This window comes from Lissotriton vulgaris, chromosome 4_1 (assembly GCF_964263255.1).
Source record: "Lissotriton vulgaris chromosome 4_1, aLisVul1.2, whole genome shotgun sequence".
Lineage (NCBI taxonomy): Eukaryota > Metazoa > Chordata > Amphibia > Caudata > Salamandridae > Lissotriton > Lissotriton vulgaris.
In genome coordinates this window covers 1,849,290,271-1,849,311,604 of record NC_141691.1, presented here as the reverse complement: position 1 = coordinate 1,849,311,604, position 21,334 = coordinate 1,849,290,271, and the positions used below count along the sequence as shown (strand labels likewise).

At 46.6% G+C, this 21,334-nt stretch overlaps 1 protein-coding gene across 10 annotated transcripts in view; it reads left to right on the top strand.

The window, feature by feature from the left end:
* ENPP2 (ectonucleotide pyrophosphatase/phosphodiesterase 2) overlaps positions 1-21,334 on the top strand; it is a 947,534-nt gene that overhangs the window by 589,163 nt on the left and 337,037 nt on the right. For all 10 annotated transcript variants that reach the window (XM_086966157.1, XM_086966156.1, XM_086966152.1 and 7 more), the window contains exon 4: positions 13,751-13,876. In XM_086966157.1, the coding sequence (XP_086822283.1) occupies positions 13,751-13,876 (126 nt within the window). The remainder of the gene's footprint in view (positions 1-13,750; positions 13,877-21,334) is intronic.

Genomic DNA, 21,334 nt, shown 5'->3' with positions numbered 1-21,334 from the left:
ACCCTAGTACGGCGCCTCAGCAACATCGGAATCCAGGACAAGGCGCTGGAATGGATCATCTCCTTCCTCGACGGAAGAACACAGAGAGTCCGCCTACCACCGTACAAGTCAGAGGCCTCCGAAGTCATCTGCGGCGTCCCTCAAGGATCATCTCTGAGCCCCACCCTCTTCAACGTCTACATGAGCCCCCTCGCGGCCATCGTACGCAAACACAACCTCAGCATAATCTCCTACGCCGACGACACCCAGCTGATCCTCTCCCTGACCAACGACCCCGCCGCCGCCAGAGCCAACCTGCACGAAGGGATGAAAGAGGTAGCCGAGTGGATGACAACCAGCCGCCTGAAACTGAACTCGGACAAGACGGAGGTCCTCATCCTGGGCTCCTCACCCTCCGCCTGGGACGACTCCTGGTGGCCCCCCGCCCTGGGCACCGCACCCAAACCGACAGACCACGCACGCAACCTGGGCTTCATTCTGGACTCCTCCCTCTCCATGACCAGGCAAGTCAACGCAGTCTCCTCGTCGTGCTTCAACATCCTGCGCATGCTCCGGAAGATCTTCTGGTGGATCCCCACCGAGACCAGGAAGACCGTCACCCAGGCCCTCGTCACCAGCCGACTGGACTACGGCAACGCCCTCTACGCCGGTACCACCGCCAAGCTCCAGAAGAGACTCCAGCGGATCCAGAACGCCTCAGCCAGACTCATCCTCGACATCCCACGAACCAGCCACATCTCCGGACATCTGAGAGACCTTCACTGGCTCCCCGTGAACAAAAGAATCACCTTCCGCCTCCTCACCCACGCACACAAAGCCCTACACGACCAAGGCCCGAGCTACCTCAACAGCCGAGCCAACTTCTACGCTCCCAAACGCCACCTCCGATCAGCCAACCACGCCCTCGCCGCCGTCCCCCGCATCCGAAGAGCGACTACAGGAGGAAGGTCCTTCTCCTACCTGGCCGCCAAGACCTGGAACTCCCTCCCTCCCGACCTGCGCCTGACCCAAGACCACCTCTCCTTCAGGAAGAAGCTGAAGACCTGGCTGTTCAAGCAGTAGCGCCCCCCCCCCCCCCCCCCCCCCCAGCGCCTTGAGACCCTACGGGTATGTAGCGCGCTTTATAAGTGTCACTGATTGATTGATTGATTCCTGTTGAGAAAGGGGACATAACCAAACTCTAAGGTGGGCTTGTTGTCTTGTAGCTCAGATGCAGGATCCTCCCTTCTTTAAGTCATTAAATAATTCTGAGCTACTCGGATGTTAGTATCAGCAGTATTAAATTAGGGGAGTGGTTGCAAACTAATGAACTTCACTTGGTTGCTGGAGGTGTTCATTGGACTCAGGGCAAGGAGCGACTGTGTACACACGGGGGACACCGACTGAGCATTATCTCTGAGGTAAAGATGGGCAAGCCACTACATTCATAGATTGAGCTGAGCAAGAGCTTCTAAGTGGCAATTGATCACAAGATTTGGCTTATCACACAGCATATGTCAAGTAAAGTACGATATGGAGCCTTTCAAATGAAAATAAGCATTGGTAAATGCATTAGGTTTCGCCTATGTGATTAATAATACGTTGTTTGTGAGGGCGAACAACGCATTGAAGTCCTCCCACCCGATTCTCCCGGCAGAATCGGGTGCGGAGTACTCTCCGCTGACTTCAAGAAACTGATGCGCTACACTTTTTTCGAATACAAGCCTCGACATTTGAACTACGGTGGATTTTATGATTAGGACTTGGATGGACTTTTTATTAGCCCTGATGAAGTCAGAGATGCGGAGGCATCAGAACTGACGAAACACGTGTTGGCTATATGTGATCTGGAGAAGGCTGTATGTGATTTGGAGAAGATTTTATCAAACATCAGGAATGTAATCATCGTGGACAAAGAAGATTGATTGGACTTTTTTGATACACATGGCGTTGTGCTCAGGACAATCTATTGAGCTGCATATCTCCTTGGTCCCCACGCATAGGTCGAGGCGCAAATGTCTAATAGAGAGGAACCCCTTCGGGTCCTGTCATGAAACCTCAACCGACTGCTCAGTACAGTTAAACGTACAGCAGACCACAGTGCAGCCACAGACACGCTCCAGTCGTACTTTTTCTCCACTGTCCCTTCCTCACACGATATGGGTTCAACAGAGCCTGGCACTCTGTGTTTGATTGGGGCTCACGTGGGGTGGCAATCCTCCTTAGGTGCAATCTTCTCTTTGTACCTGCTCACGTCACCAGGGACCCCCAGGGCCGCTTCGTGGCCCTGTCCGGGACACTAGTTGGGAATATTCTTTTTCTGGTGTCCATATACGTACCGCCCGCTACATTCACCACCACCCTGAGGCATGTTAGCAATGTTATCTCCTCCCAGCCCCTGGGCGTGACAGTGATAGGGGGAGACTTCAATGCAGTCATGCAGCCAGACCTTGATACCACAGGTACACCTTCCTCTAGTAGGACACTACATGCAAAGAGACTAGTAGACTGGGCGACGACCCTGGGCATTTGCGACGTCTGGAGGACATGGAACCCCCGGGGTGCTCAATACACCCACACCTCCATGGCACACCACGCGTATGCGCGCATGGATATGATCTTCATACCAGCCCCCCGAATGCCAGAGAGTACCTGACATCAGCATCCTTCCCCGGGGAATCTCGGACAATTCACCTCTTCTCCTCTACCTGGGCGACTCCTTAGACACACTCCGCCCCATCTGGAGGTTGAACGCCTGGTTCTTCCAGGACAAAGATATCAGGAAGGCGATCGAGGAGGAGCTCCCACAATACTTCCTCACCAAACAGAACTCGTCCCCTCTCCGTGCACTCTCTGGGAAGCAGGCAAGGCCACCATTCGGGGCTTCTCCAACGGCCAACTCAAAGCTAAGCGTTTGGCCCAAGACTATCGACTCACCATCCTCGAAGCCCAGGCGACATGCCTGGAAAGGAACTCGGCTGACGCGGCGGATTAAACAAATGCGGGTTCGTTCACGCTGGTGAGTGACGAGACCAAACAAATCTCACAAGACTCAGCTAATCTGCTGTGGAGGTCCTCCATTGCCCGATTGTATGGCTGGGGTGACAAAAACGAAAAAACAGTGCACAGATTGGCATCGTATCCCCTGGCATAGTCCCAGAGGTCTGGGACTCTTCCGGAATCACCCATCGCACGCCAACTACAATAGCGCGGGCTTTCGCCGGTTACTATTCCCAGCTTTACTCAGCCCAAAGACCTGGTGCCTTGCTTCCTGAATTAGCCAGCCTGGGAGGGTTTCACCTTTCCCAGCTCCATGTGGTCGAAGCGGCTGGACTAGACCTTCCCATCACACGAGATGAAATAAGCGAAGCCATTGCCCTGGTCGCAGCAGGAAAAACAACCGGCCTGGATGGTTTCCCACAAGAATACTATGCCACATACTGGGGCACACAGTTCCTCCACCTCTATAATCTATTTGCTGAGGTCACAGAGACAGGGGCATTTGTTCCAGAAACTGACACAGCAACTGAGGTCATCATCCCCAAAACACAACCACCGTCACCCTCCCGCTTAGAGTATCGCCCAATCTCGCTTATTAACACGGAGGTCAAGATATACGCCATTATCCTGGCCCAACACCTGTGACCATTCCTCTGCAAACTTGTCCAACTGCACCAATGCAGCTTTATGCCGGCACGAAGCACACAACATTGTCTCCGGCATCTTAATCTGACCCTAGCGAATCGCCCGTCACTCAACCCCTATCTTGCATTCCTGCTAGTCGATTTCGAAAAAACCTTCCACACCGTTGATTGGCAGTATTTGGATAATGTGCTGGCCGCAGCGGGACTAGGGCAGCACTTCCGTCGCCTCGTCCGGGTTCTATATTGAGCTCTCTGAGATGATTCTGATCAGAAGTGGGGTGGGGCAGGGATGCCCCCTCTCACCCATCCTCTTCGTCCTGGTGCTGGAGCCTCTGTCATGCCTCATTCGAGCAGACGATCATGTCCGGGCTGGAATTGTAGGTGCTCGCATGAAGATGAGATCGCCCTTTATGCATACCTACGAGGCTGGCAAACCTTGCCACTCAACACTCTGGGGAGAGTAGTTCTTTTTAAAATGATGATCCTCCCACGTTTGCTATACATTGTCCTAAATACCCGTTCCACCTTCCAGAAAGCTGGTTCAGGGAACTGGACAGTATCGCCAGAAGATTCTTGTGGCGAAACTCTAGGCCGCGAGTGGCTTTCGGCATTTGCCAGATCCCACCCTTTTACAGGGGCATGGAAATGACCAATCTTTATCTATACTACCTAGCTACTCTGCTGCTCGTCCTGCATGATTGGTTTAACGGTGGCTGATCGAACCGAGCCTTCAGGATCGAACTAGGGGAGCTGGGACTCCCACAAATTCAGGCTATGCTATGCAGAGTCCTAGTGCCCATGGCCCTTCCGATGGTGACTCGAGCGTTCCTGCTGGCCTGGCGCGCCACCTCACGGCACACCCAGAGGGACAACAGGTTGACACCGCAAACACCCCTCTGGTAGGCCACCTAGCTTAAAGAGATTGGAACTTTAGAAGGATTCAGGGAATGGTACCTTATTGGTATCTCGCAACTCGGAGATGTGTGGATGGGGGATCACGTAAGCTCATTCCAACACCTACAGACCCGCTCCGCCTTTCATCCCTCACAATTTTATAAATATCTGCAGCTCCGACACGCTTTCAGCTCATACATACAAACAGGCATAACTCTCCCAGAGTTAAGCCGGATGGAAGCACAGTTTATGATAGACTTAGGGAAAGGAGGGGTATCAAGGATATATTGCTCCTTAACTAATAATAGCCTAACAACGCTAAACTCTCTCGGACAACGATTGGAGGCTTGGTTGGGTCCGTTGGAAGACGAAGACTTGCGTGATGCCTTGATGGCACCTAAAACCATTACTACCTCAGTCAAGCTTCACCTGGTCCAGCTGTACTATCTCCACGGCGCGTTCCTTACCCCTCGTTGCCTCCACAGAGCGGAACTGCGACTCACCCCATCTTGTGGGTGCTGTGGTTCAGAACCGGCAGACTTTTACCATATGGTGTTGACATGCCCCCCACAATCTCACCCTGTACTTGGAGGCACTGGAATATGAGCTTACGAGTGTCCTGGGCTGGGAGGTGCCACACAAACCCTGAAACTACTCCTGGGGGTTATGGGCAGCCTAGATGGTCCAGGATAGACAAACTCCCCCTGGGTACCGCCTTCATGGTGGCCAAATGAGATATTGCTGCCGCATGGAAAAACTCTACCCAGCGAACCTCCCCACTAGTGTAGCCAAATGGTGCAAAGGCTTAGACTGGTGCGTAGTGCAGGAAAGACCACTGTACGAGGTTAGAGGATGTCAAGCCAAACATCAAAGGGTCTGGGACAAGTGGCTGGGCCACCCGGGGTAGCACGGTTCCTTGTCCCTTCTGGTTTGAGATTGTGACCCACATCTGTCCACATTAATGTGCACAATGTATGTTCCTGCAATATAGAAGTAACAGTCAATTTCTGTACCAAACAAGCAACACTTATCTGTGCTGTATTCTTCCTGTTTCTCAAAACGCAATAAAATTGGTTATCAAAAAGAAAGGCAATGGGTCTGCAGGGTGCATGAATGAGGTTACCAAGGTTTGGGATGGACTGTTTCCATGAAGAGCTGAGTCAGTACAGATTTTCATTTGGTTGGCCTCGGGGCTGATTTGGAGTTTGGTGAACAGTGTACTCAGTCACTGTTACTCCATTATGATGGATTACCCTGTCTGCTAAAGTCAAGATCCGCCTTCCCAATTTGAGTTCGGCAGACTGTAAGACGGAGCAGGTGCCAACCCATCCGACCGTTCTTCCTGCTTAGAGTGGACAGTGGGGTGGCTTCTTTTAAATTGTCTTGTCACCACCAGGTATATCCTCGTGAGGAAAAGTAAAAAAAAGGCATGGTAGAAAACCCCATGTTATGGGGTTCATTAGTTTTTAATTTTTCTAAAACAAAACGCTTTAGGAGTTTGTTTTTTAAAAAATACGAAAGTTTGGAAAGTTTGATGCTTGGCCGTCATTTTTGGCAGAGCTGTCTGTCAAACTTTTCCTATATTGATAGGAACTGACATGACAGCAGATCCTTCCAATGAATAGATATGTCTGTAACGTCGTCTTCCCCCTGTCTACCTTTACCCTATGAACCAAACCTTTAATCAGGTCTGTCTAGAGTGGCCCAGTGGGCAAAAAACGACGAGTTGGAATGCTACACTCCGGGATTGCTAGTGGTTAGGCAACTTGCAAGCATTTTCCCCATCAACCTTTGTGTGTTTGATTTACAGTAGCATGACTGGAAACCAGAGACCGGCACAGCTTTCCAAGCCTACTACTGCCAAAGTTTGTGAATTCCAAAACATAGTGAATTTGCATCCATTTAAGTACTTATATGGGTGCAGATTTATTCCATATTTTGCAAACCAGTTTCTATATATAGAAGTTCCTGAAGCAAAAAAATGAACAAGTTAAAACCTCTTAATGAAATCAGGATAACTAGAAATACCAAGACCGGCATAGCAGACACGACTCACGGCCCCCAGACCAAACTACAAAGCCAAAAATATATTTATTTGGGAGTGGACACCTCCCTCTGAAGCTACCCCCCTGACGATAATCCCCTAATCCACCACACACTAGAGACTAGAAACAGAGTGGCGAGTGTGAACCACTGCTGTAATCAGTGCTGTCTTAAAGCATGGGCACACTGAGCAATTGCCCGGGGCCTCACGTACATAAGGGTCCAATGCAGAGCAGAATTTAACAACTTTCTGTTAAACATTTCTTTTCCTGTGAGTGGTTGTGTAGGCAGGGCCAAGTGCATTGCTTTGCTCGGGGGCACTGGCTGTAATGTAATCTCCCTAGTGGAAATGGGGAATTTGGTAAAGAGAAGGAGAGAAACACACGAGATTCGGCTATTGACACTTCTTATGCTGCCTGGAAGTGTTCCCCTTGTGATTCTACTAAACTGATCAGCTTGATTTTCCCTATGCCGCTTAAGGCCTTCCACCTCTTGACCTATTTCCATAGACTGGTATTCCAGGCTTTCAAGGACTTCAGGCTACTTACTCTAATGTCTCTGAGCGAGCTTTATCTTTGCTTGATGTTTTCTCCAACCCATATATATATATTTTTAGGGCTCGCCTATCCCATTCCGCAAAGAATGGATAGGGGAGAATTTTAGTGACAGTTCACGTGAACACAAGCACACGCTTTTCCCTCGCTCCCGTGCCGCCTGCCTCCGAGAGCTTCACTTCAAAGGGCTCCCCCGTCCACTGCTTCACACTTCACGGCCGTCAGGCCATGTCTCGCATTTGTCCTCCCCCCCCCCCCCCCCCCCCCCTTCCCCACAGCAATGCCAAGAGCTTGTTATTTGTTGTACTCTTGTTTTCATTTTTAATTTCCCTTCGATCCCTGGTGGAGTTGCTTTTTTTTGTTTTTGACACCCTGGAGAGAAATCATATACTTTTCCTTGTGTCTACTCTGCGGTTCATGCAAGGACACATGAAAGCCACAGTATTCTCATTCTTTGAAAACAGCAACGTTTAGCACTCAGCCGGGTGACTGAAACCCCAGGCGCTATTCGCGACTGCAGCCGGAACCTTGATGTAAAACTTAGCACTGTGCGGTTGAAATAACAAGCACCGGCCCTGCTTCAGACAGGTATCTGGGTCGTCTCTGCCTGGGGAATATCTTTATTTACATCTTTTAAGTCCGCAGTCGGCACCCACGCCAGTCATGGACACACATTCAACAGATGACACCACACGCCACAAGGCGCACGCCATCATTCATGGCACTCAGTTTCCAGGTCCACTTCACACACACCGGCTTACACTGTATCAAAAACATGTCCCGCACACTAAAACCTCCTCCCCCGAACACCCAGACTCCACGAAAAACATCTAATAACTGTGGCGCACAGCACTGCTCCTGTCACTCAGTCTGCATGCTCATAGTTCAAGTTCAAGTTCGGGCATTTGTATAGCGCACTACTCACCCAGAGGGTCTCAAGGCGCTAGGGGAGGGGTAGATTATTTGTCGAATAGCCAGGTTTTGAGCTCTTTTCTGAAGGAGATGTGGTTCTGAGTGAGGCGGAGGTGGGTGGGGAGTGAGTTCCAGGTCTTGGCAGCCAGGAAGGAGAAGGATCTGCCGCCCATGGTGGATTTCCGGATGCGCGGGACTGCGGCGAGGGCTTGATTGGACGATCTTAGTTGACGGGTGGGTTTGCAGAAGGACAGTCGAGTGTTGAGGCATTCGGGTCCTAGATTGTAGAGGGCCTTGTGTGCGTGGGTAAGAAGGCGGAAAGTAATTCTTTTGCTGACGGGAAGCCAGTGGACGTCTTTTAGATGTCCGGTGATGTGATCTTGGCGCGGGATGTCAAGTATGAGTCTAGCTGATGCGTTTTGGATGCGTTGGAGTTTTTTCTGTAATTTTGTTGTGATTCCGGCGTAAAGTGTGTTACCATAATACAGTCGACTTGTGACCAAAGCGTGGGTGACAGTCTTTCTTGTTTCGAGGGGGATCCAGCGGAAGATCTTTTTGAGGATGCGAAGTACGTTGAAGCAGGAGGATGAGACAGCGTTGACTTGTCTGGACATCGAGAGGGACGAGTCTAGGATGAAGCCAAGGTTACGTGCATGGTCTGTGGGTGTGGGTGCTGTGCCCAGAACGGAAGGCCACCAAGAGTCGTCCCAAGGTGAGGGGGAGGATCCTAGGATGAGCACCTCCGTTTTGTCTGAGTTGAGTTTTAGGTGGCTCTGTTTCATCCATTCGGCTACTTCTTTCATGCCTTCGTGAAGATTGGTTTTGGCGGTGTTGGGATCTTTGGTGAGGGAAAGGATTAGCTGGGTGTCATCGGCGTAGGAGATGATGTTAAGGTTGTGATGACGCGCGATGGAGGCGAGAGGACTCATGTAGACGTTGAAGAGGGTGGGGCTGAGTGAGGATCCTTGAGGTACGCCACAGATGACTTCAGTGGCCTCTGAGTTGAATGGGGGAAGTCGGACTCTTTGAGTTCTCCCAGCGAGGAATGAGATGATCCAGTCCAAGGCTTTTCCTTGTATGCCGATGTTGCTGAGGCGTTGTATAAGGGTGCTGTGGCAGACTGTGTCGAAAGCGGCGGAAAGATCAAGTAGGATGAGGGCCACTGTTTCTCCATTGTCCAGGAGTGATCGGATGTCGTCGGTCGCTGCAATGAGGGCGGTTTCGGTGCTGTGTTTGGCTCGAAACCCGGATTGAGATGGATCAAGGGAGTTGTTGGATTCAAGGAAGGCGGCGAGCTGGTTGTTGACGGCTTTCTCTATGACTTTGGCCGGGAATGGGAGGAGGGATATGGGGCGGTAGTTTTTAAGTTCAGAAGGGTCTGCTGTGGGTTTCTTCAGAAGGGCGCTGAGTTCGGCGTGTTTCCAGCTATCTGGGAAGGTGGCGGAGTTGAAAGAGCAGTTGATGACATCGCGGAGGTGGGGTGCAATGATGGAGTCCGCTTTGTTGAAGATGTGGTTTGGGCAGGGGTCAGAAGGCGAGCCAGAGTGGATAGAGTTCATGAGGCAAATGGTGTCTTCAGTGGTGATTGGGTTCCAGGCGTTGAGGTTGTTAGTTGGTGGAGTGGGATCTAAAGGTGGAGGAGAGGGTTGATCGCTGGGAGAATTCTCGAAGCTGTTGTGGATGTCTGCGATCTTGTTGTAGAAAAAGGAGGATAATGCGTCGCAGAGGTCTTGGGAGGGGGTGATGTCGTTGGATGCTGCGGAGGGGTTGGTGAATTCTTTGACGATGTTGAAGAGTTCCTTGCTGTTATGAGTGTTGTTGTCGAGACGATCCTTGAATGCTGATTTCTTGGCGGATCGGATCAGTTGGTGGTGTTTGCGGGTGGCTGTCTTGAGGGAGGTCATGTTGTCTGAAGTTGGGTTTTTTCTCCATATCTTCTCCAGGGTGCGGCATAGTTTCTTGGATTTTTTAAGTTCATCGTTAACCCAGGGGGCCTTTTTGCTGTCTGATTTCATCTGGTGCATTTTCAGGGGTGCTAATTCGTCAGCACTGTGGGTAATCCATTGCTTGAGGTCGGTGGCCGCTTGGTCTGGGTCCATTGAGATGGTGGGAGGGTTTTGGTTGAGTGAAGTGAGGAGTTGGTCGGTGGTGATTTTGTTCCAGTTTCTTCGAGGGATGGGTTGTGGACGGTTGTGGGTCAGGGAGCTTTTGTAGCTAAAGTGAACACAGTTGTGGTCCGTCCAATACAGGGCTGTGGTGTGATCGAAGGAGATGTGTTTGCTGGAGGTGAAGATCGGGTCGAGCGTATGTCCGGCTATATGGGTGGGGGTGTCAACAAGTTGTTTGAATCCGTGGTTGGCCAGGTTGGCCAGAAGGGTGGTGGTGTTGCAGTCGTGTTTGTTTTCAAGGTAGTAATTGAGGTCTCCTAGAAGAATATAGTTTTCGGAGGCGAGGGCGTGCGGGCTGATGAAGTCCGTGATGTCATCGCTGAATAGAGTGCGGGTGCCTGGAGGCCTGTAGATGGGGGTGCCTCTAAGTGTGGTCCTGGAGTCGGTGTGGATCTGAAAGTGGAGATGTTCGGCGGTTGCAAGGTTGTCGTCTGAGCTGGTTGTGATTTTGATGTTGTTTCTGTGGATGATGGCGATGCCTCCTCCAGTTTGATTAATGCGGTCTTTTCGGATAATCTTGTACGCGTCCGGTATGGCTATGGCGGGTGCTGATGATGTGTTCATCCATGTTTCTGTGAGGAAGGCGATGTCGGGTGACGTTGTGTCAATTAGGTCCCAGAGTTCTGTTGCATGTCTGTGGACCGAGCGGGTGTTGAGCAAGATGCACTTAAGGCGGTTGGAGTCGGAGGTATGTGTAGGGGGGGTGGAGTTGGTGAGAGTCCTGGAGCAGTTGAACTTGCAGGAGAGGCAGGCGAATGGGCCGTGGGTACGTCCTGGGATAGCTACGCAGCACTCTAGTGGGCGTCCGGGGTTGAGGGAGCGGAGAGTTGCGGCATCATATGAGACTCTAGTGGGTAGGGTATGGCGAGGACCAGGGGGTCTGGCGCTGGGCGCGGTCCAGGCGCAGACGGGCGTAGACGGGCTTACCTTTGGCGCACCTTTGCCGCGACCGCTGCGCGCAAATCCATCTGACATATATGGATAGGGGGAGGGGCGAGGGAGGGTCAGCTGGGAGGCGGGGCGGGCTGTGGAGGAGGTGCTCCGAGGCAACAACAACAAAGATGGCGGCCCCAGAGTAAACTCGAGGTAGGCAGGGTCAACAAATGCACATCAAAGGCTGCACAATAATTAGGCAATGCGGCGTGCAGTACAGTTAAACACAATATAATGGAAGTACAAATAATGCGGGCTTCAAACACAGCGCAGCGTTAATTATAGTCAAAGCGATGCAAATGGTAAATTTCAGTACATAGAGGCACTCGCGCTATAGCGCTATGCAGTAATGAGGCGCTATGGAGGTTGTAGCAATGCGAGAATAGGATGCAGGGAGCGCGGGTACGATACTCTACGGATAACACCCTATGCCACAGGGCGCACAACAATGCTCCTGTTCCTTAGTCTGCACACCCACTCATACAGTGGTACACTGGGGAATATCACCTGCTATTAGTAGATATCTATGCTGTGGAGTAACGCCTCTGATTCACAAGTGTTTGACCTAATGGTCAAAGGTTCAAATCCCAGTGGGCCACTGTGCCTTTCATCCTTCTCGGGTCAATACACATGCACTGTAGTTAATAATAAACACGTCCTGCTCAGCCATTAGGCACATATAAATGTGCGTGCATGTCACAAATTTTCCAGGTCCACTGCACGCACACAGGCACACACTACTGTATCAAAAACATGTCCTGCACACTAAAACCTCCTCCCCTCGACCACCCAGACTTCACGAAAAACATCTAATAATTGTGGCGCACAGCACTGCTCCTGTCACTCAGTCTGCATGCTCATAGCAGCATACGGACACATACACTCTCTGGATAACACCACATGGAACAGGGCGCACAACAATGCTCCTGTTCCTTAGTCTGCGCACCCACTCCTACAGTGGTACACTGGGGAATCTCACCTGCTATTATTAGGTATCTATGCTGTGGAGTAATGCCTCTGCTTCACAAGTGTTTGACCTAATGGTCAAAGGTTCAAATCCCGGTGGGCCACTGTGCCTTTCATCCTTCTGGGGTCAATACACATGTACTGTAGTTAATAATAAACACGTCCTACTCCGCCATTAGGCACATATAAATGTGCGTGCATGTCACTAATTTTCCAGGTCCACTTCACGCACACGGGCACACACCACTGCATCAAAAACATGTCCTGCACACTAAAACCTCCTCCCCCTCGACCACCCAGACTTCACAAAAAACATCTAATATTTGTGGCGCACAGCACTACTCCTGTCACTCAATCAATATAAATAACACTGCCTTTTATTTATATTTAAAGGAACACCACCACATCACTTAGGGGCACCACCACATCACTCAGGAGCACCACCACATCACTCGGGGGCACCACCACATCACTCGGGGGCACCACCACATCACTCGGGGGCACCACCACATCACTCGGGGGCACCACCACGTCACTCGGGGGCACCACCACGTCACTCGGGGGCACCACCACGTCACTCGGGGGCACCACCACGTCACTCGGGGGCACCACCACGTCACTCGGGGGCACCACCACGTCACTCGGGGGCACCACCACGTCACTCGGGGGCACCACCACGTCACTCAGCCCGACCACATCATCACTCAGCACCACAACAGCACTGTCCTTGCTTGCTACCAACAAGCATTGCCATAGCCAATAGGACTCGCATTAGGAAAGTGTTAGCTATTGGCTTTGTGAATAACAATGCTATTAATTTAGATATTTTCAAAGCCAACACATTAAAAAATGCGTCATTTACCATACCAATAGCTCACACTTTCCTAATGCGAGACCTATTGCATTGCAAAATGCTTGTTAATCCTGTCGATTGTTTACAAACTAAGATCTTTGGGAGTTAAAGTGATTGAAATTTGTGACCTAGTCTTGCCCTTCTAAGAATTCTAAAACGGCGTAATAGTTAATTATACAGTGAAAATCATTGACGTCACTTGAGTCATTTGGAATAGCCATCCTAGCTGTTGCTACGAATACTGCCATTCATCCTACTGGTTTCATGAGTCATAAAGGCAGTGTCGAGAACAGAAAGTAAAGATGAGTTTTACAGAACTGTCTTCTTTCTGTTGCTTCCACTGCTTGCCATTACCCAAGGTTCTCAACAGCTATATGCTGAGGGGCTAAAAACAAGAGGAGAGCTCAAACCTGGCGCATATCAGTGATGCTATAGCCCTGGCATTTTGGTGCATAACATCTATGGTTAGAAGCTATAGTAACAAGCACTGATAAAGCAAAAAGATTTCGTCCTTGACACCTGTTGGCTTTATATATCAGGAGCTCCATACAAGTCTTTATTGATGTAAATGTTAACAGGTGTGATATGCTTTCTTTTTTGGCAGGCTTTTCAAAGCCATTTTCATGATTGCAAGGGTCCGTTTTCGAAAATAACAGCGATTTTCTGCTATCTACGCAAAGTTTATTTGAAGCAGTGTAGTCTGTTTTGTAAGCATGAAGGCCATTGTGGTTGAAGTATAGTCAAATCTATGTTAGCAGTCACTTATTTTGTTAAATATTGATCCATGTGTCGTGGAAATTGCAGGTCGGGGTTGGGAGTGTACCAAGGATCGTTGCGGAGAGGTGCGGGGCGAAGACAGTGCTTGCCACTGCTCCGATGACTGCGTGGTGAAGGGCGACTGCTGCACCAACTATCAAGTCGTATGCAAAGGTAACCAGGTTCCGACTGGGACAGAAAATAGACCTGGGCACCAGAATAACAGTGATACCATTTTCTAGAGTAAAAAATGTGGTCTACGTTTGTAAATCGAACAACTTAACTTCTTAATATATGCTGCCTAGGGTGGTTTTATGAGGAGTGGAGGGATTCACACATTTATGCTTGCTGCAGGCAGGGTTTGTGGCAATATTCACTAAGTTTCTTCCCTAACAAAAAATATAAAAACACCACCACCACCCTTTTCTCAAAATTTGCTTTTGGTCTGTCAACTTTGCCTCTCATAAAATAATAACATCCACCTTTCACCTCCTCGTTCTCCCAGCTTTGTTCCTCTACTTTCCTCTCCACTGTTCCTGCTTTTCAGCCTCTGCTGTTCCTGACTGTGCAATCTTCATATGGATTAGAAACGTATTATTGACATGTTACATGCAGTTCTTTACAGCAGGTACATTTACGCTTCAAGATGCTTAATGATGCAACAAAACTGGCACACCCACAGCTACAAACAGGGTGGACACCCTGATCTGTCAGGTTGCAAGATGACCCCATAGGCCAGTCCGAACCGGAATGTAACACAAATCTGCTGAGTATATACACCAGAGGTGTCAAACATGTGGCCACTATGGCCACTCCCATGACAGATTTGTAAGATGTCCACCTGAGATAAATTTAGGCACCATGAATCTAAATGGGAATCCTTTACATAGTCGGTGACCGTTTAGATCTCTGGTATGCCCCATTCTCTGAAGCACTACAGTAGACACCTTTTCTCTTTAGATGCAAGATGCTTTGTGAATCTCCTGTCTAAGCATATAGCATGCTGAAATTTGCGCGTTTTGCCTTGCGTATTGGACCCTGCACAATGCAACTTGTGCATGGACAAGGCGCAGTGAACATTGCACACCAGACATTGCACATTAATTGTAGACAAACATTCAGATTTCTTGTTTACGTTTATACTAAGTCTCCGGCTAATGGAGAAAAATTATACCACAATACGATGAGTGTTGAATGCTTACAGCATTTTCACGGAAACTTTACTTTTCGCAACCTCCTTCTCCGCATCTGTTTCTGGCCTGGCACCTCCTGTACTTAGCCTATTTCTGTTTTCCCTTTAATAGAAATGTGAAACGAGCAAAGCTGCAGACCCGCCAAGGGCTGTCGTTGCTGTACTCAGAGGGACAGGTTAATTGAATGCATCTGAGGCAGCTAACTTGTTAGTTGTTTTGGGTCTGAGTCCTGAGTTAAAGACGTCAGTCCTCCAGCTGCTTTTTCATTTCATTTTAAGAACGTTTACTGTGAATCTTATTGATTTGCAGCCACACTCAGATATGTATTAAAATTATTGTATGCATGATGGTACTTACTGTCTGAAACAGGTGAATATGTGAGCGGCACTGAGATCATAGGTAACTCTTCAGGTTTTCTGTCTACTGCTAAGATGGGAATCATTTTCCACAGTAAAAATAGAGGAAAAATAGAGCAAGCAATAAAAACCTATTCAGTGCGTAAACACTGTGGTCAATGTTGGTTACATCAGCCAAAGGGTTACTGAGGGACACTGGTGCAGGGTACAAACTGCGCACAGCTAACTTTGTATGAGTGATCTTGGCAGCCATAAGAGAAACTCTTTTCACCTAAGCTGTTCTTGAACCATCTCCAGCAGATTTAGCACAAATGTTCTGTTAATGCAGATTACTACCAGAGTAAGCAAAATAGCAAGCGAGAAATGTGAAATCCTGGGAGCAACTTGCTCATATCTCTTATCCTTTCTTTCTATTAATACTAAATTACTATTATCTCAGAACTCCAAGGCTTACTAAGAATTTATCTATGATCCCCTATCCAAACAAGGAGATAATAAATGTGGTTTCCAATACTCTAGTTAGTTGCTAAAACTTGTTTAGTCTGTGACTTTAATGTAAACTTGGATCTTGACTCTAAACAAGTAGAGATGGGATTCATCAAGGTAAGCAAATGGATGGCTTCACTTGAATATTAAAGCAAGTACTTTACGCTCCTCGACACTTTGTAGTATTATTTGTTTCCTGGTTTCACTATAATAAATGTCACTTCTGATTACAAATCAATATATTCATAATTCATTTTCAGTGGTTATTTTTCTTCATTAAATATGGCACCATTTCTTTGAAACTGAGCAACTTTAAAGTAAAATGTAACCACAAATAGTTATGGTCAGCCTTTTAGTTCCACTCAATCGATTGAAGTTGCAGACATTTGGACTTCTAGAACTCCCATTTCAGGATCATTTAAAACCCTGCATTTGTTCAGTGGAAGACTGTGTGGGAGCTGAACCCCAATATTTTACTGCACCTCAATATTTTGATCACCCCAAAATGTAACTCGGGCAGCTCTGCTCCTGCACCCTTGATCATGCGATAAGTCACAACTCTCCTTGACATCAGACCCCACAAATAATCCTAGCAGAGTAACAAAACTAGTGACTGGGACCACTAAATGAGTTGTAGATCAGTGAAAAATTAAAGGATTTTATTACAGAATCTCATAATAAAAATTGCAGAGAAATGCAACTTATATATCATGAAGGCTCAGATACAGAGTAGTCCGAAATCCGAATTTCTAAGTCCCAATAAGCAACTGAAATCATAAGAGAAATGGACATAGGCCCTAGAGGAACAGGGAATACATCAAAATATGGGAGCAGATTCCTTTGAGGAATAGGAAAGTCATCAAATAAACAGCAGCCACAGTAGCACTGGGACATTCCCCCCTTTATTCCTTTAATAGCTCCTTTTACATAGTGGGACTCCTTTAATGTTATTTGCCAGGGCAGATAGAGAATGCAAGGCCTAAAATTGTATTGTATTATCATACCTATCCCTGCTGCATCTATTTGGCTATAACTGCTATGGTTTTGTGTGATGGTCTGTCTTTCTTGCAGCTTTTCGGATTGATATCACGATTCACCGCCTGTTAATGTGATTGTCATTTACGTATGGAAAATGCTAATAAAGTCTGTTTAAAAAAAAAAAAAAAAGAATAGCTAAAAAAAAGAATAGTTTAACAGGCAAAGTCTCTGGATCACCCCCCAAAACAAGTGTTTTTATACATATTTTATGAATAGGCAATAAGCAAAAACTGCAAATTCAGCATGGTATGACTAATGATTTTTTTTTTAAATATATTTTTATTGCAGAATCATAAATAAACATTGAAATAGTTCGACCTTCCCATCCCTGATCACCATAAGGCACAGTTCAATAATAAAATTGCACACAGCCATCTAGCCCACATCCCGGAGGCCGGACGGCGTACGTGTATAATCCGTTAATAATGCCAAGGAAACCACCTCACAGAGGTATCCAGTCAACAACATAGTTCAGTATCTGCTTTTCTATAACTCCTAACCCCCCCTGGCCCCCCCCCCCATACACGCACCCGAATACAGCGTTTCATGAATGGTGAATAATGCCAATGTTGGCGCAACCCGCTCCATTCAATCGTACTTCGGAACTCCCCTGTACTAGATCTCCTAATCTTCCATAATGAACCAATCTATGCATTAGCCGGAGATCCATTCCTTCCTTCGCCCATAACCAAGTCTAGTTTCTGTTGATATCCCTCCTCTATCTGTACCGGATCCCTACTAACCCTCCCCTTATCCCTCCCCCCTCAACTGCTGCTGATGTGGGCAATAATCATAACTTCTCAATCAAGACTTCGCTACCTGAGGGATCCATACATACACATCCTGATGTCCCATGGAACCTCCTACCCAGACCATCCCTTAGTCTTCACCCTCTGATGGTATGACTAATGATAACACATATTGAGCAAATCAAAATGGAGATCGTCATAATAATAATTATATCTGTAACCCATTTCTGAGCTAAAGGAAATCCTCCATTAGCTTCAACAGCAACAGTACAGTCCAGAGATTTACAACACAATATGAAACATTTTCACACAAAGAATCTTATCCAAGTGTGCTAGCGAGCCTGCATCAGAACTTACAGCAGACGTGTCCTTCAGAATTTTACACTACATACATGAACAAAGTTTCATTCACACTACATCGTGTTTCAGTAAAGTTCTGGATCTTCGACTCCATTTTCTCTCTTCAAAATCTGCATAAGCCTTTCTTTCCCCTCTTGAGAAGTACTGAAAATAGTACTCCAATTTATATCCTTTTCAGGAACTCGCTTTGTCAAATGCTCTGTCAAATTATTATATTTGGTAGCTACCTCTTCATAAGTAGCATCACTAGGAGTAATCCTTGATGAGTCTTGTGTAGGCCATCATCAAACACCATTTTACTCAGTCCACAAATCACTAGAAACCACAATCTCAAACAACATATTCAAATCGGTCCACAACATCTGTGAAATATGTGTCCGCTTATGGCTCTCTTCTTACCATTTTGCTGGATCCTCTCTCAATTTTGGAAAATTATTAATAAATCCATACAAATTAGCTGAAGTCCATGGTGTATTCACAAATTTCCCTCCATGAACTTCTCTCAAAAGACACTCCAAAACTGTTCCTGTCCTAACTTCCATATCACTCACAACCCATCTTGTCCTACCGTCAGTCCCTTTCATTCTCTTTTTATTGGCTGTCCCTTTCTTTCATCTTTCTCAATATTTTTTCAAGTCACTCCAATCCCTTGTTTTCTCAATTCAATCTTTAATATGGGCAGTCAATGTAATTAAACCCTTTTCTTTAATTCCATCATGTGTTCAATCCATTGTGTAATTTCGTTTCACATTCTTCATTTTGCTGATATCAACCTCAAATTCTTTCAATTTACTGGCTGCTTCTTCAATCAAATATCTAATTTCGACAGCATTGTAAGTAAACAGTCTATTTAAATCAATATTACCCTGCAGCATGTCACCAAATTAAAATTTTAAAATGGCAATATCAATTTGTTTCAGAACTTCTTCAACCACGTCTGTTCTTACAGGTGCGGCACCTTGAATCTGTACTCTCGATTTTGTGCCTTCACTTGTTCGAGGCACAGCAGCCATCGATCTCTGTTGGTGCACTTGGTACAACTACAGCAGTAGAAGATCTTTGCAGCACAGCCATAATACCATCTCCACCACCGCCTGTATCATGAGCTAGTCTCACTTGTCCCCGCTGGTCTTGCTGTGTCTGAAGGAGGTCTAGAATTCAAAATTTTATTAAAAAAATTATCATCATCAGTCATTATTCTGCTTCTCTTTTTTTATTTGCCTTGCCCTTGTCATCATTCACATTAATTATAGCAAGGAAGATTTTTACACATTCAATAATATCCTCTCTCCAACTATTTTGTCTCAAGCCAATGTTTAAATGAACTCTTCACTTGCTGTGTTGCTTTCTTTCTCTTTCGATGTCGCCATGCAATCCCATCTATTAAGAGCCTCGGACTGTGCAGTTGTAGGCATCTGCTTCATGTCATACATAGTTTGTCTCAAGAAATCTAGTTTTCTAACGTTGAAGGTACCCACTATTGGAAATTATAAAACTTCATCATTGACAGTATATTTATTCCAATCTGAAATCCAGGTACACGTATAGTTCCCAATCTTTCATTCTCTTGTAGGCTGGCGCTCTTTCTGCCAGTAATTTCTGACCCTCCCTTCATGGTACAGTAATCATGGGCTTTACTAACAAACATCCCTTGATTTTTACTTTAAAAAACTCAAAAATCAATTCATTTTCACAACAAACAAGCTAGCGAACACCAGCCAATTACAGTGCAGCTTTATCCAAGGTCAGCCGCCCTATACAGTGTGGCTTCATCAGCAACCATCCAATCAGAGCACTGCTTTGTGATGACGTATCCCCAATCTCCACGCGGTTCCCTGACTGACTAACCAATCACAGCACAACGTAGGAAAATAATCACAAAATCTCTTTTCAACCAGTAAACTAAATAAACCCCTATCTGTTTACCCTATAATGGAAGTCAGTATAACAAGTAAGACAATTCAATCAAAAACCATAAACCTTCCGAAACGAGAATAATTTTCGAAATGAGGAATGGAAAACCACCAAAAAACTATTCAGAAAGTGCATCGATTGACTAGGGTGTATTACTGCTGGAAGCGAGTCTTATTAGTGTTAGTGTACCTGCTCCCGTGCACTCACAGCTTAAACCAGACTCAAATTAAGCATGCAATCTTGAAAAGAAAACTTGTTAGTTCAGAATTCCTATCAATCTGTGAGCTACACCTCAGTCTACACACCACAATTGTAGAGCAAGTAAAACCAGTATTTCCCCATCATGGATTTCGCCGAATCAGATAACCAAACCAACTAAATAGAACAAATAAAACATCAAATGATCTTCAGATGCATTTACAAATATAAATAATACATCCGTAATCAATCCACCAATTGAACCCACAATCATCATCCCGTGTCCAAGCAACTAACAGAAACCGAAATCCTTTCCTTAATCACATACTCCAATATACCCAAGAGTTACAATATTATGCTTTGTGTTATGCCCATCTTAAAGAGGATTACATAAGGCTGTCAACACGTGGTTCATGTGGCTTTTGGATCTACATAAATAATAATTGAGACATTAAGTAATTAACATCCTTGCTCCTGAATTATTTAATTGCCCGAGACATCCTCAGTCTTGGTGGAACTGCGTTCTCTTCTTCTTACCCATGACTGAGGAGCCCCGTTGACAGACCACACTTCTGGGGCTTGTGCAAGAAGTCTCAATAACATCCAGGATGCTGCCCTTCTCCATGCTTTCCCAGATCCCACACTATCTCCATCTGTGGAGCCCAACCCCCCAAAGTAAAAATCTTACATTTTCCTGTGTTTGTCATTGAAATCAATATTTAAGGTTAAGATGGTTGTAACTGGGGAGTATCTGTATTCATCTCCCATATAACGTTGAGATGTAGCTCTGCATTTCTTTACACACTAGCCCATCTTTGCATCACTGTTTTGTCCATAAATCTTGGTTACACTTGCAGAACTTTCACTGAGGCACAACAAGGAGCATAGTAGAGAAGAAATAGAAATTGAGGAAGAGTGCTGATGGCTAAACTTAGAAGGAAACACTTTTTGTGTTCAATATCGATCGGGAAAGATCATATGACATGAAATATATGACAGTGTGTTTATTTTTTCCAAATTGTGTAACAAGCAGGACTGAAGTCGTTCAAAGGTTAAGTAAAAGACACTCAAAAATGTTTCTCTGTTCCCCAGAAGTTGCTTTGGATAGATAAACCCAAATTTTGACAGAAACAGTAAAGACTTGCAGCAAATTCTGACCCAGGGAAATTCAAGCTTGGTAAACAAGACTTTGGCAATGCCTTGTCTGCCTTTGGCAGTGCAAACTTGGCAAGTTTCAAGGATGTTCATTCATTGGGCCTTTCAAAGGAAGGTATCTCACTGTTGAAGTACCTTGGGGACTAAACTCTGGCATGAACCCCAGTACCAAATGACTTGTAA